At 31.2% G+C, this 15616-nt stretch overlaps 1 protein-coding gene across 3 annotated transcripts in view; it reads left to right on the top strand.

Annotated features, from left to right (window-relative positions):
- Positions 1-15616, top strand: part of LOC115888134 (coronin-7) — a 34253-nt gene that overhangs the window by 3578 nt on the left and 15059 nt on the right. For 2 of the 3 annotated variants that reach the window (XM_030907719.1, XM_030907720.1), the window contains exons 9-17: positions 2328-2582; positions 6848-7027; positions 7328-7455; positions 8796-8929; positions 10919-11093; positions 11162-11287; positions 11540-11634; positions 11818-11931; positions 11995-12069. In XM_030907719.1, the coding sequence (XP_030763579.1) occupies positions 2328-2582; positions 6848-7027; positions 7328-7455; positions 8796-8929; positions 10919-11093; positions 11162-11287; positions 11540-11634; positions 11818-11931; positions 11995-12069 (1282 nt within the window). The remainder of the gene's footprint in view (positions 1-2327; positions 2583-6847; positions 7028-7327; positions 7456-8795; positions 8930-10918; positions 11094-11161; positions 11288-11539; positions 11635-11817; positions 11932-11994; positions 12070-15616) is intronic. The other variant, XM_030907721.1, reaches the window with a different exon arrangement.

Below are 15616 nucleotides of genomic sequence, written 5' to 3'. Positions count from 1 at the left end.
TATCATTAATATTGCAAATTACATTTTATCCCCTAATAGTATATATGTCTATTTAATTTTTCGATTATGTAATGGGGACCTTGTTTACTCACTTGTATCGTCGAAATGCTTGAATCCATTTTTGCTCTTCATCAAATCGGTGTGAGAAACTGTGAAGCTATAAAATGTTGATTCGGGAGAGTTGAATATCCGGAAGAGTTGAGTTATTGTGTTATTGAATGTTATTGCACCAAACAACCACGTAATTACGCCCTCCTTTACACGTTAATATTTTTTCGCCAATTTTATTAACGTTTGAAATTGTCAGAACACAACGCGACGCCTAGTTTGAGTTCTTTTTCACTTAATTTTTACTACCCGAATCAGCGTTACATCACACAAACCTCGTTTTATAGTTCCAATAACTGCACTAACAAAAAACTAAAATACTTAAATATTATGACAAAGCAACGATTTCAATATAATTTTAATGCGATCAACATGAGCTGTAACCGGGACGGCGCCGGCGCGGCGTGAAATACATAATTCTGATTTCTGCCATATAGAGCGCTGCGGTCGAAATCTTTTGAAATCAACTGAAATGCACCAAGCCTATACAGAAGCTACAGTAAGCGTCGGCGTCGGTTCCTTAGAAGTAAAGTGACCAAACGTCCGTCATGACGGACAATAAGTTATGGCCGTCTCCAAAATTTGTCCAATTGTTCAAAATTGTTAAATGGTTCCTCATTCATTATTGTCCGTCAATCATTGGATTGAATCAGTTCAAAATTAAGATATAAAATGGAAGTTTTTGAGAATTTAAAAAATAGGATAGGAATATAGTTACAATAAAAATTGATATAGTCTGTCCAACCACAAGATCCTTGACAGTGATAGATGTGTCTGTCATTTTAATTTCAAAGTAGTTTATTTTATTTTACAAAGAAATAAGTTGGTACAATTCGAACGCACAACAGGAAATTAATATATTTAAAATTTGAGTGACAGGTGATTACTTCAAATCTAATTGATTTATTTTATTAAAAAAGCGGTAGGTGTTAATACAAAACAAACAAGAACAAAACACAACATATATATAACACATAAAGTATAAAAAAAATTATTTCTTACTTTCAAGCTTCAAGAAACTTCCCGCATTATATTATGTTTATCAATATAACTTACGCACAAAAACACATTTGTAATATTTCACAGGAATAAATAAAACTACATAAATAAAACAAAACATTTTAATAATAATAACACTTACCGAATTGTATACCTTAAAGCTTCATTCAGAACCTACCAATTAGTGGTACTTTTTAGTTTACGATCATTCACATGTCCAAAAAAACACAATTAAAATTAATAAAATATCCTAGCAACAGCTTGCGGTAGTTTGTTGTATCCATAGAGAAAGCATAATATTTAGCTTATAAAACAATAAACTTTTGATTTCTAACTAAAATTTTTCTTGCCGGGTGATAATCAAAAGCCAAAATGACATTCCTCGTAAATTTTGAAGTATAATTAGTGGAAAAGTTAAAAGTTTGTTAACTTTTTCCAATAATTGGAAATTACTACCACTAATTATGACGTTCTGAATGCTTACATTAAAATTAGGTGAACAAACTTCTACGGCTAATTGAAACTACTAATTTATTCCACTGATTTCGAGGTTTTGAATGAAGCTTAAAGTTTGATTAATTAACTTTAATCTTAATTTTTTCAAACCAGTACCTTTTGACATTATTTTTCTGCAGTACTAAAATCCATTATTTACCTATCGAGAGATGTCGTTATTTTACGGCTACTCCAGTTTTTAATATATTATAGTACGAGAGCTAGCAACGTCGGAAAAACAAGTATTTTAAGACGCCTGGCTCTTTGATATATCTTTTACTATGCTCTCTAGAACAGCATGCAGCCCGTCTGGCTGCCGGTAAACGTTGCGTTCTCTACTGCGCATTGAAAGAAGATCCTATATTTTTATTACTCCTTTAAATTCTAGTATTGAATATAAATCGAACGTGTCTCCATAGCGCAGTGCGTAAAGTTTCCAACCACGAACCGATGATTCAGAGTTCGAATCCGGGTCAGCGCAAAGACTTTTGGTTTAGAGAAAAAAAAAAAGAGTATATTATAATTATATTTCTGCATACTTAAATGAAAAGATTCTTTTTCCAGCATTGTATAAATTTCTGATCCATTGGCTGATTTTTTTTGACATGTGTGTCAACATTACAAGATATAAACACAAAGATACTTCTATGATGTTATTTTTTTTAATATCATTAACTTATCATCGACCGTAGATCATTGTGTATATTTATTTTTACAAATGACAGGTTCACAGAGGCAATATTGCCCAACTTCGGGAAGAGTTTGAAAAATCTAAAGCCAACAGAAAACCGGCGGAGTCTAAGCCAAAAATTATTGAGACATCTGTCAAACCTGAGATCCATCCGGTAAGAAGCATAGTGAAAGAGCTGGAAAAGGACAAGGAAAACGTTCCAGAGAAAAGTCCTAAGAAAAATGTGGATGAAATTGATAAGAAAATCAGTGAAGTTAAGGCTGCTACTGAGGAAGAAGATAAAGAAAAGGTTAGAATATGATTAGATATACAGGGTGTCCCAGGCTGAGCGTGCATTAGAAGTTTCTAGAGAACTATAAGATCTAGATCGAATATTTTTTGCACATTATTGTTTCACAAAGAGATCTATTGATTAAAAATATTTTCAATATGGCGGCACTTCTGGAAATACCGGAATTGACAGCAACTTTTTATTGACAGCAATTTCTTATTTCATAGTTAAATTCTCTGTAGAATTTTATGAATTTTGTTATTAAACACCTTATATAGTCTATAAAATGAATAACTTTGAATTTTGACCCTTATTTTTTACCAACATGGCAAATATAAAATCCCTCTATCAAAAAAGTTACTGATATTCTTTAAATTGAATGCCTGAACGAATCAGATAGGTAACTCTTTTTACTTTCGTGAAATAGAAAAGGAAAATAATAAAACAAGTGACAGTTCTTCCTCTTCTTGCAAAAATCAACACAATTGTCAAAAGTAAAATGTCATCAGCTTTTGACATTTCTAAATATCAGACCAATGCCGTCTCTAATAGAACAGCCTCGGAGCGAGATTTATGACGTCACACTAGTTAGATACTACGGATTAATAAATATGTTGTAGAATACATGTAAAACATAATAATTCCTCGTATTTTTGGTTTGTATATTAAAAATGATATAGTTTACATGAAATATACATAATATACAGTTAATAAATACAATATATATATATATATATATATATATATATATATATATATATATATATATATATATATATATACCTATTTATAGTAATAAATACTTTGGCAAATAAACTATGAACCATAGGTACAAATGCAGCAAATGTTTTACAATATACAAATAATGAATAGGTACATAAGATAATGGGTAAAATGTAAAATATATTTTAAATTTTGGGGTTTGGAAATCGATCTAATTTAACAAGAAACATTCAATATCTACTAATAGTGAAGTATTATTATTTGCATTCACAAATGTATATTCTGCAAGTATCAATGTTCGAAAAAATTATATTTGCAAATAATACAATATCATAGAAAAAAAAAGGCGTCAGAGATAGCTATGAAATAAAGATTGCTGTCATTTTATATGTAAAATTATTGTAAAATTTTTGATTTTCTTGGGATTTAGGTTCGGGAAAAACGCTGATTAAGTTTTCATTTGTTTTTCATTATTTCTTTTTTAGTTAAAAAAAACGTTTTGGCTAACATCATAGCCTTCATCAGTGTTGTGTCATATGAAAAAAATAGTGTCGAATATAATCCAAAAATTACATATAAAATATTCACACCACACACCACATATTGTTTACTTCAATTAATAAACTAATATAAACTTGTTAAAAGATGACCACGTATTTTTTTAAATTATTATTCTTAACACTAAAACTATCTACATTGACTATGGAGTACGATTTCAGCCATAGTAAGTAGTAGATATTGAATGTTATTTGTTAAATTAGATCGATTTTCAAAACCCAAAATTTAAAATATATTTTACATTTTACCCATTATCTTATGTACCTATTCATTATTTGTATATTGTAAAACATTTGGTGCATTTGTATGGTTCATAGTTTATTTGCGAAAGTTTTATTACTATAAATAAGTAGGTATACATATATATCGTATTTTTTAACTGTATATTATGTATATTTTATGTAAACTATATCATAAAATACAAACCAAAAATACTTGGAATTATTATATTTTCCATGTATTCTGCAACATATTTATTAATCCGTAGTATTTAACTAGCGTGACGTCATGAACCTCGCTCCGAGGCTGTTCTATTAGAGATGGCATTGCGTCAGCATGGCCACAAGTTGCTAACCTAATAAAATTAACACTAGAAAAGCCCGCGGGAACTGCCAAATTCAAAGTTATTCGTTTCACAGACTATACCTAATATTAACTGTTTTTGAGAAAAACAATATTTAAAATTTTTGGAGGAAAAAAACTGCCTGTCAAAAAAATCGGTATTATAGTCTAAACGACAAATTTAGTGATTACCACAGCCACTGTAGCATAAAGTGAAAACATGTGGCTATCTATTTCAAAATTTAAATTGTTTGAATGTCATACAGTATTGACCTTAGCGATCATGGAATTGAGCGATTAAAAAAATATCATAAATAATTTTTTTCAAATGGAAACCCACTTTTTTATTTCACCAGTGAAAAGGTTTTTTAATTCGTTAATTTTTGATTATACTTGTTCCTATATCTAAAATAAATCGTTTTTAAGTTATTTAAAATTTAATTTCAAAGGGTATATATTTTTTTTCACCAGTAACTTATGACTTTAAACGTCACGCCATGTAAAAACTATATCTGACCATGTCATATTTCCATTAGCTATCATTAAAATACAAGATATATTTTTATAAATACATTTTATAAAATTTTACCAGCAGTATTTATAATGAAAAATAAATTTCTTGCAGTTTTTAGGTATATAATAAAATTATATAAGAGTTTCTTGCCTTGAACTGCTAATATAGAAATTAATTCCACGCTGTGTTCGACATAATATGGATCAACCTGCTCTCACTACCGGTTTCGGGGCCCTAAACCATCATCAGGTGAGCTTGGGTCGTTTCCACAAAATGTCGAGCACATCGCAGAGTATATAAATACGACTTGTCGTAAAGTAGCGGTAAGATATTAAGTCCCGCATCGCGAGATAGCGTGGAATTAATTTCTATATTAGCAGTTCAAGGCAAGAAACTCTTATATAGTATTTATAATATACGAAATTCACATAGTTTTTTGACAGAAGTCTGATGGTTTGACACTTGTCAAATACATGTCAAAGAAAGCTAGATAAAATCAAGAAAAAAATACGATTTAAAACGGATGTACTTAAACAGCCGTTAAACGGTAGCCTACTAAAAATGCCGTTAATAGATATTGTGACGTCGTTCATGTCAGCGGAAAGTAATGCCTAGCCTTAAGCATTCTGCAAGAGCACCTGTGGGTCAGTGGCTGAGGCTATCGCTTCGTAAGCGGATGGTCCGGGGTTCAAATCTCACGCCGACCAAAACTTTTTTATATTTTTTTTTGCTTATAGCGTGATCTTATTGCATTGGTTTCACTCTTTTTGGTTGGATTGGTTTAGTTATTCGGCGGGTTGGTTAGCGTGGTTATTTGGAGGGTGTTAATTCATTGGTTAGTTGGTTATTTGGTGTGGTTGGTTGATTTTTACTAATTTAAATTTGTTTTTTATATTTTTTATCAGTGTCAAGGTTAGTTGCGTTGGTTAAGTTGGTTATTTGGTGGGGTGGGTAGCGTTGGTTAGTCCTTATAAAATTCCTGTATTTCATAAAGCCGTCAAGTGCGTCACATCAACGACGTCATACCTATTAACGGCATTTTAGTAAGTTACCGTTTAACGGCAGTTTAAGTACAGCCATTTAAAACTAAATCTTAAATAACTTTAAAACGATTTATTTTAGGTATAGGAACATGTATAGTTAAAAAGTAACGAATTGAAAAGCCTTTTCATTAGTGAAATAAAAAAAGTGGGTTCCCAATTGAAAAAAATTATTTATGATAATTCTTTTAGTCACTCAATTCTTAAATTTTGAAATAGAATAGCCACATGTCTTCTTTTTAGGCCACAGTGGCTGTGGTAATCATTCAATTTGTCGTTTAGGCCATACCGATTTTTTTGACAGGCACTTTTTTCATCCAAAATTTTTTAATTTTTTTTCTCAAGAACGGCTAATGTTAGGTATAGAGTGTTTGATATCAAAATTCATAACATTTTTCAGAGAATTTAAGGATGCAATAAAAAATGGGGGTACCCATTTGAAATAAGAAAGTTGCTGTCAACTTCCGGTATTTCCGAATTATTCCGCCATTTTGGAAATATTTTTAATCAATAGATCTCGTTGTGAAACAGTGATGTGCAAAAAATCTCCGATCTGGATATTGTAGTTCTCTAGAAACTTCTAATGCACGCTCAGCCTGGGACACCCTGTATATTTTATTTAAAAGTTAGTATATGTAATTGCAATTCTTCCTAGAGTGTTTATAGATCATAGGCAATAAATAACACAGAAAGTGGTCCAAATTGTAATCAGGAAACTTCGAAAACACATTCTGCATATGAAAATAAGTAAAAAAAAATTATACACATTTATGTCTATAATCAATAATTGTCTACAAAAACTGTATAACGCTTTCTAGGGTTTAATACATTAACAAACGTACAAATTTATTTTTGAACCAAAAAAAAACATAACCTCCTTTCTTAAGGCCCCTGCACAGACCATAGTCCCTCCCAAACCCCTGCCGAGAACTTCGCGCACTAGTTCCGTCTGTGAGTCGACTGAAGAAGCCTCCAGCGCCCCCAAACCGGTGGCCAGACCTCGAACTAATAGTTGCGTTCCCATTGTGACGTCTGTGAATCCCAACGGCCCTATCGGTGGTTATAAGGTTAACAAGACGTTGTTTTTTTGTTTTTTTTTTGTTTTCGTGTGATTTGCCACTTTTTTGCCATATTTTTAGATAGTAAGTTTGTTTTGAGTGTCTTTTATTTCAGCTTTACTGTAGTTAATTGTAGATACAATGAAGAATCAGTTACTTAGTTTTATATTATTTAAGCTTTGTTTATATTCATTTTTTGGTGACTCAATGTTGCCCAGTGTTTGGTTCTGTATTTTTTTTATATATTTTGTTGCTGAATAATAACTGAAATGTGGCAGTTAATAATTTTATTCATATTTTCTTTTGCAGCCTCGTCTTGGTCCCAAGCCGTTTACTCCTCCAAACTTAAATGATACTGAAAATACGTTTAGTAAAGTATTCTGTGTCCCACCTGTTCCAGGACAGGCAGCGTCCAATGGTGTCACTGGGAATACAAGGTAGGATCACGTGTAAAAATAGTTAAGATATGAAAATTTAAAAAAATATTTTATTCCAATATACATAATCTTATAACTTTATTAAAACATTGTGCTTGCAATGCTCTATTAGTTGACCCACTGCAATCTGCAATTAAGATGGCGCTGCTGTAGCTAAAGTTCTATATTTGAAAGAAAGCGTCAAGCAATATTAAAACCGGAAATAATTAAAAGGATATACAGGGTTGTTCACCACAAACGACACGGAGTATCGTAGCTAAACGATTAAATTTTTACAAATTGTAAGTTTTGGGTTCGTTGAAGGACTATTAGCCTACAATTTAAAAATATTTTTACAAGATACAGAGTGTCCCAAATAAATAAAAAATGTCAAAGTTCTATTTTTCTAAATGGAACACTCTGTATATGTTTACATTTTTAGTTTTTACGATTAAAATAAAGGTAAATTTGATTAAGGTTTATAACACTTAAACCTTACCGTTTTTGAAATATTTTCAATTTTGTGAAATTGCAGTAAAATTTTAGGGCTTTATTTCTCCAACGGTATCAAAGTTTTTAATACTAAATATTTTCTGAAGTTTATTTATTGAGTAATTATTGTGTTGCAATAATAAAATAGTACTACCTCATACAGAGTGTCTAAAAATTTATTTTAAATAAATTTTTGCTTTAAACGGCAATAACTTCTTTAATTTAAATGGAACACGCTATATATTTTAGGAGATTTTATCCCTTCAAGTTTTCATAGAAAATGCATTTTCATATAATTTAGACCTCATAAAGATCGCGACGCGGCGGCTGAACAAATCTTTTAAAAAACCCTTACGTGTATGAGCGGTTATTCTTGGAGCGTATGTAAACCTTGATATCGTCCTATTGCTGCCAAAAGTCACTAACTAACATTTTTCCGAACAACCAAATTCAATCACTAACTATGTTTTGAAGCGGAGAATCGATTGCAAAATGTACAGGAGAAAATTGTATGGGAGGGGTTAAAAATTTAAAAAAATCGTAACTCCAAAATTACAGTAGCTAGCGAAACGCGGTTTTCAATTTAAGATTAGGAATAATATTTGCAACAAAATTTCTAATAACATCAAAATCAGTCAAAGTCGCAGTTTTTGAGATATTCCGTGTTTCCGTAGTCCGTTTTTGAGAAAATCCGTGTGGAGAACTCCAAACTTCCATCGGACGCGACCCCCGGTGGCGGATAGGGGAAATAACGACGGACCTTATTAACATATTTTAGTATGGGCGGCTATACGTGCCTCCCGGCGCCAATTTTTTACTATGTTTTTGCAATTTATTCTAAAGTACACTTGTTATGTTGTCCAAATTAGTGAAGCTGTGGTTACGCCTGAACAAGAAAAAGAAAAATCGCCAACAAGTGACACTGAACCCACGCCACTGAAACAGGACAATGAAAACAGCAAATCCGGATCTAGTGGCGAAGAGGAGACATCTTGCGATTCAGGTATGATATACATCAGTAATATAATGTTTTGAGTTTGAAAAATAGTTATTTGAGTTTCTTGTACTGAGTGATATTTGAGTAGTATTTTAAATCATTTTTAAAACAAAAATCTGCTTTATGTCATTTTATTCTAATTTGAAACGTATATTTAAACTATGTGGTGCCCGGTGGCGTAGAGCGGTACAGCCATAAAATAATTAACTAGAAAGAAGTGTCAACTCTGTGTTAAATCGTGGAAACACGATACGCCACCGAAAGCCTTCGTTGTCGTCTGGAGAACTAATTTTCCAATTGACAGGTTGACATGGTAAGGACATGATGGCTAAATTTTCATTTCCGTTTCCGGTTATTCAATGGCTTTCAGTTCAAATGTATTTTGTATTTTTCTTTTCATAAATAAAACCAAAAAATAATTTATTCGCATATATTTATTTGAAATATGGAACAACGTGACTAAATAAATATAAAAATATAGAGGATTGTTTTGTTTTAATACCAATTAGTTAATTATATGCACTTTTAACGTAAATTAGTTAAGGTATAAGCATGACTTACAGTAATTTGTAAATATACACACGTATTCGCAGACTTCAAGGACAGAAAACGGACACAGGAACATGAAAAGGGGAGCCTTATACAAAAACCTGAAAACAGAAAAACAATTTTTTTTATACTAAAATTAACAATGTAAAAATATCAATAGGTATAAAATATAAATATACTGTTTAAAAAAAGCGTCCATTATTCCCAAAGAGACCTGGCTTATAAATCAAAAAGAAGCAAAAAGAGAATTTTAGTCGGATAACATAATCAGATTATCAGTCCGATTTATTGCATTATTGACAATAAATCGCACTTACTGGAGATAACTTATGTTGGCTATAGTTAAAAATGATCTTACCTTGCTGTAAATTGTTTCCATTTTCAAAAAAATCGCCGATCAAAGAGATTATAACACCATTTTCTTGCATCTAAAAAATGTAAAAACAGTGTTTATTTACTACCTATTTTTCATATACATGGGACATACCTACTACTGCAGAAACGTCATTTTCTCAGGATTCTTCATGTAATATATATTTTATATACTTTATTACCTTTATATTTATAAATTTCAGCCAAAATATTAAATTGAACTTCCAAAACGAAACTAAACGGAATGAATTAAAATGGCGTCGAATATTTTCTAATTTGTTCTAGAACAAATCTGAAGTTGTCTCTGAAACTGAAATCTGTCAATTCTAACTGTGAAGTTAGACAATAGTTAGACAAAAACAATGCTGTCCTTGTCTAGGCGGCCATACTTGTCGTGAGGAGAATGACAGGAATGACACTAATGACAGTTTCCAATTTTCCTATTTCACTGTCACCCCCCTGGGTACAGCTCTCGTCTACCAATTCAAAGGTTGTGGGTTCGAATCCTACAGCCGGCTATTTTTAATAAAATAAAAATAGTTTGGGTACCTAAGTCGACTCAGCCTTAAATGAGTACTTGGGATTCACAATCCTGAGGTAATAATAGGCGGTTGAAGCCTAATGCTAGACACATTACCTTCATTGTATACCGAACGGCTCTAGTATGGCAAGCTGTACCTTGCTACTCCCAAAGCGTGAAAATCTATATACGGGAGCTATTATTATTATTATTATTATATTTGTAATGGATAAAATGTCTTGGTCAAAAATTTTGGTATTCAAAAATCCACTCTAAGTTGGCTCACACGTAGATAACGATAGGTTACGTTAATTTAACGTTAATTTTGTTCAGAAATGTTAATCAAATGAATATATTGTATCAGCTTTTCTTGTTGCACCACCAAAGGGTGTGTATATGTTTGAGAGAGAGAGAGAGAGAGAGACAGACTATGTAATATATAGCTTATGCGCAGAGAAATAAATGTATTTCTGGTTTGCAAACTGTTTTAGGAATGAATGTAATTGTCAACAAATATTGTCCTGGTATAGGTATATAAATTGTATTATGTGTAGGTTATATTCCGAAAACACCCAGTACAGCGGAAAGAAGAAAACTATTTGAAACCCGTACAAGTTCGAAAGAAAATGAACCTGAGGACAATTTCGATGCTGTCGATCAAAGTGGGAATTTTGAAAGGAATTCGTTACAAAGGAACAGCATTGCAGAAAGACGAAAACTTTATGAAAGGTTTGGTTCAGAATTTTGGAATTTTATATACTTGTAGGAACTCACTTATTTATTTTCAATCGTTCTAGATCGCAATCTGTTCAAGATCAACCCACAACAATTACAGAGAAAAGCACTTCTTCGCCTATAATGCTGAGAAGAAAAGATTCTTTTAAAAACCAAAAGAACGATGAAGCTCTAAAGGAAGATAACAGGTAAAATAAGGACGGTATTTCTGTTTTTTTTAAGTATGCCGCCGAACGGCACGGCGGCGGTTTTCTTTGTGTATTTAGCAACAACTGCCCTACTGGAAAAATCTACGTTGTTGTTCGGAGGCGGTATTCATGTTAATAAATATGTAAACGTCTAACGGCGCCGGCGGTCTTCTTTTCGTCATATACCGCCGGTTTTGTCTATATCGCCGGCGGTAAATTAGCCAGTTTGATACACTTTTTTTATTATTTTAGGAGAAGCGTACCTATGTCAAAACAACAGTCGTTAGATCCTCAGTCGCTGAAGAAAAACGAATCTGTGGCACCTAAAAGAACATCCACAGTTTTTGGTCAGTATTTTGTGGTTGGAGAGTACTATACTATTGAAAAATCACCTTTAAAATTACAATCTATGATATCGGGATCGACCCTACAGAAATTATCATAGATTGTCCTTTCATAGGCCACTATGACACCGTTTTTTTTTTCAAACTTACGTAATGTATCACTGATTGGTTATTTTCTTTTGTTAGGGCGAGTATCAAAGTTTAGGCACTTGAAAGGAACGACAGCTCATAAAAGTTTTCATATCGAAAATATTAGAAATCTGAGTAGACAGATTCCCGGTGAATGTGATGGTTTTCATGGTGAGATATTTTTATTAATTTTGGTTAAAATATTTTTAATGTTTTTTTTTAATATTATTTTAGCTAACCCTGAAAGAGTGGCAGTGCCTCTGAGTGGCCCAGGTGGCAAAATCGCGATATTTGAACTTGGCAAACCTGGTAAGTAAGACGGTTTTTTTTATAGTTTGTCCAAAGACAAAATCCTTGACAGTGATAGATGTGTCTCTCATTTTAATTTCAAACTAGTTCATTTTATTTTACAAAGAAATAAGTTGGTACAATTGAAATGCTAAACGGGAAATTAATATATTTAAGATTCTAGTGACAAATGATTACATCAAAATATGATGACAAAAAAACGTATAAAACGCAAAAGTCTAACTGAGTTATTTTATAAAAAAATAGTGTAGGTGTTAATAAAAAAAACAAATAGACCACATACAAAAATTTATAAAAAAGAACTATTTATTATTACTTTCAAATTTCAAGAAATTTCCTGCATTTATTATTATATCTAGCAATATAACTTATAAAAAATGTCTATACCTATGTGGCGGATTGATCTCTCCAAAAAATCCTATATGGGTATTTCGCCACTAAATAAAATAGTTATTTTTTGTAAACACTTCTGGCGTTAAACCCAAATGGAAACTACTTGTCAGAAGTTAGGTTTACAGTTATACAAATTTGCCTAACAAAGAAAAAAATGCTTGACGTTTCGGAAAGTTTATCTCTTTCCGTCGTCGGAAGCAAAAAAAATACAAATAAAGAAAAAATATTTTAAATAGTTTTTTTTTCTAATTAAAATATTAAAAGAAACTTTTTTTAACGAAATAAATGGTTTGGTATGGACGTCATCTGTCATCTCTGCCTTTTTTCCTGTTATCGTCTGTCTAAATCTTCCTTGAGTTTTTGTCAAAATGACTCCTATTCGTAGGGGGCGCCACCTACATGTGTTTTAACTGTTTTGAAGAGTAATAACTTTTTGTCCGTACCTGTATAAAACTACCGAGCGAAAAAGATATACATTTCCAACACGTTTTACATAAAAAATATCTCTTTGTAAAAATCGCTACGAGCAACCGTTCTCAAGATATTTACAGTGGAAATAGTCAATACATGTCATTATTGACTAAAAATAAACACGTTGAGCAGATTGTTATTTGACTAAAATGAGAAATTTGGGAACTTTTTATTTTTTTAAACTAATCATAAATTTTCTTCGAAAAAATGATGATAAAACAGTTTCTGTTTAACTTTTGGTTCAAAAACATTGCAAATTTATGATTTTAGCCGTAGCGATTTTTACCAAGAGACCTTTTTTACGTAAAAATCATCGTAAATGTATATTTATTAACTAGCTAGTTTTATACAGGTAAGGACAAACAATTATTACTCTTCAAACCGTAAAACAGAGTATATAACCACAAATTAGGTATACTATATGTATCATAGACTTAAAATAAAATATAGACTACACATTTACATCTGAACGCGGTCAAACAATCATTTTTGTACACATGTTTACTTCTGGGTACACTCGACCGCAGCCGACCAAACCTTTCTCGTCCAGCCTATGTTGTCACGTCTTTAATATTATCAATATTTTTTTGCTCATTATACACATATATTGAGATATTAATACTGCATTTTAATAAAGTAGATTTTAATATTCCATAGATGTATTAAATAGTCCTTATACTACTTAATTATAAGTCAAATACTATGTAAAAAGGATAAATCCTTTACAATATGGCAACACCGATTAGAGGCGAGGTCGCCTGTTCATTCTTCTATTAACTTGTAGTACGCGTCGCACGTGTGTAGTAAAGCATTGTTGCCGCTACTTCTCTGTGGTTGTATTATTGCATTTTCTTAGTTTGTAGTCCTTAAATGTTTATTTTATTTACTTTTTGTATTCAAGAACTATAAAATATGCTTCGCGAGTGACAAATTTGCAAGAAATTTGACTTAAATAATCCATTTGAGTCTTGAAACGACTTTCGACCGGTAGGCAACTCTCAATTTACCAATTGGGAGTCAGTGGCGTTGTTGTAGAAAGGCGCTTATTTATATAATATTTTAGTAAAATGTAAAATCTGAATTTTTTCTATTACATAATCATTTATATAAAAGTTTTTGTATACAAGATAAATTATATTAGGCATCGGTTAAAAAATTAATCATGTTTTTATTAAAAATATATTCCAGTTTATTCTAAAACTATCTTCAGAATCTAAAATAACGTACAAGAATTCTAAAATGACGTTACATTATGAAACATTATTTTTTAATATACTCTCTCAAAAGTGGCTCACCCCCTATGACTTTTTTATTTTTTCAGATAAAAAAAACAGATTTGTATGTTAGTATATGACATAAATTAATTACTTTTAATTATTATTAATAGAATGACATATCATATGTTAACTTTTGGCATTGTCGGTTAAAAACAAATCGTATTTTAAATTTCAATCCAGAGTGCCATGGCGGTTTAAAAACACTAAGTTTTAATCAAGGAGCCTTGGAAAAATAGTTTTGATCGTCTAAAGTTTTTCGTGTCTTGTCTAGGCCGGTTAAAAGATGTACAAATCGCGTATTTTTAATCATATGTCAATTTTTTCAAATGGAACAAGGATGACTCATTAGCATATTTCGAAAAAGTATTTTTTTATGAATATATTGATACTTGGTATTTCGAGTCCAATTGTCGTTATGAACTGCGTGTTACAATTTCAATTAAACCATATGAGAAAATGTCAAAAGTTGACATATGATATGTCATTCTATTCAGAGTGTTATATACCTAGGGTGCCATTTAAAAATCAGAAGTTATAGTCATTTCCGGTGAAACAGGAAGTGACCAAAAACAATTGAATGCGTCAATCAATCCTAATTTATGTCATATACTAACATACCAAATCTTGTTTTTTTACTTGAAAAAATAAAAAATTATGGGGGTGAGCCATTTTGGGGACGCAGCCGGTATAATAAAGACAGTATAGTAGAGTTAAATAAATGTAGTCTTTATTTAATCCACTTCCTAAAAGCTTGCTTTAATGGAACAGATTACTATTTTCTCTAATTTACATAATAAGACATCACTTACCAGAAAAAAAATTACAACAATCATGAAGTTTTTTCTTTCTCCATGTCGCCGATTCTATTATATCTATAGAATAGATCCTGATTTTATTTTTAGATAATGTTTGATTAAAATTAATGATTTATTATTAATTTCAAAAATTAAATACATAATTTCGATTATTAAATTTTTTTCTATAACATGTATTTTATTATTTTTATCGTTTTTGGACGTTTTTTTCTAAACTTTTATTTAAAAAACCTCTCCTAAATCTTAATAAAATATAAAAAAGTTAAATACGATATATTTTTAATTGAATTAAAACTTCATTTAAATTAAAAAAAATTACCCGGCTATGTTACGGAGATTTCAGGAGTACTGAGGAACGAAAGACAGTGTTGCATTCTTCGTCAGAGTCGTCAGGGAACGACCGTTACGGCGGAGACAACCTATCTATCGCTCGTGTCGCACTCGTTAGAGCCTAAAACAATAACACAACAATAACAAGACATTATCTGTCCGCATTTTCCAGCTATTTATGAATGAGATGCTCAGTCTATATTTTATTTTAAGTCTATGATATGTATATAATTAAAAATCTTGTCCCTAATTCGTGGTACG

Source organism: Sitophilus oryzae, unplaced genomic scaffold (assembly GCF_002938485.1).
Source record: "Sitophilus oryzae breed Bouriz unplaced genomic scaffold, Soryzae_2.0 scaffold_684_pilon_pilon, whole genome shotgun sequence".
NCBI classification, from domain to species: Eukaryota; Metazoa; Arthropoda; class Insecta; order Coleoptera; family Curculionidae; genus Sitophilus; species Sitophilus oryzae.
The sequence above is the reverse complement of the archived record's forward strand: the minus strand, read 5'-3'. Positions and strand labels throughout refer to the sequence as shown.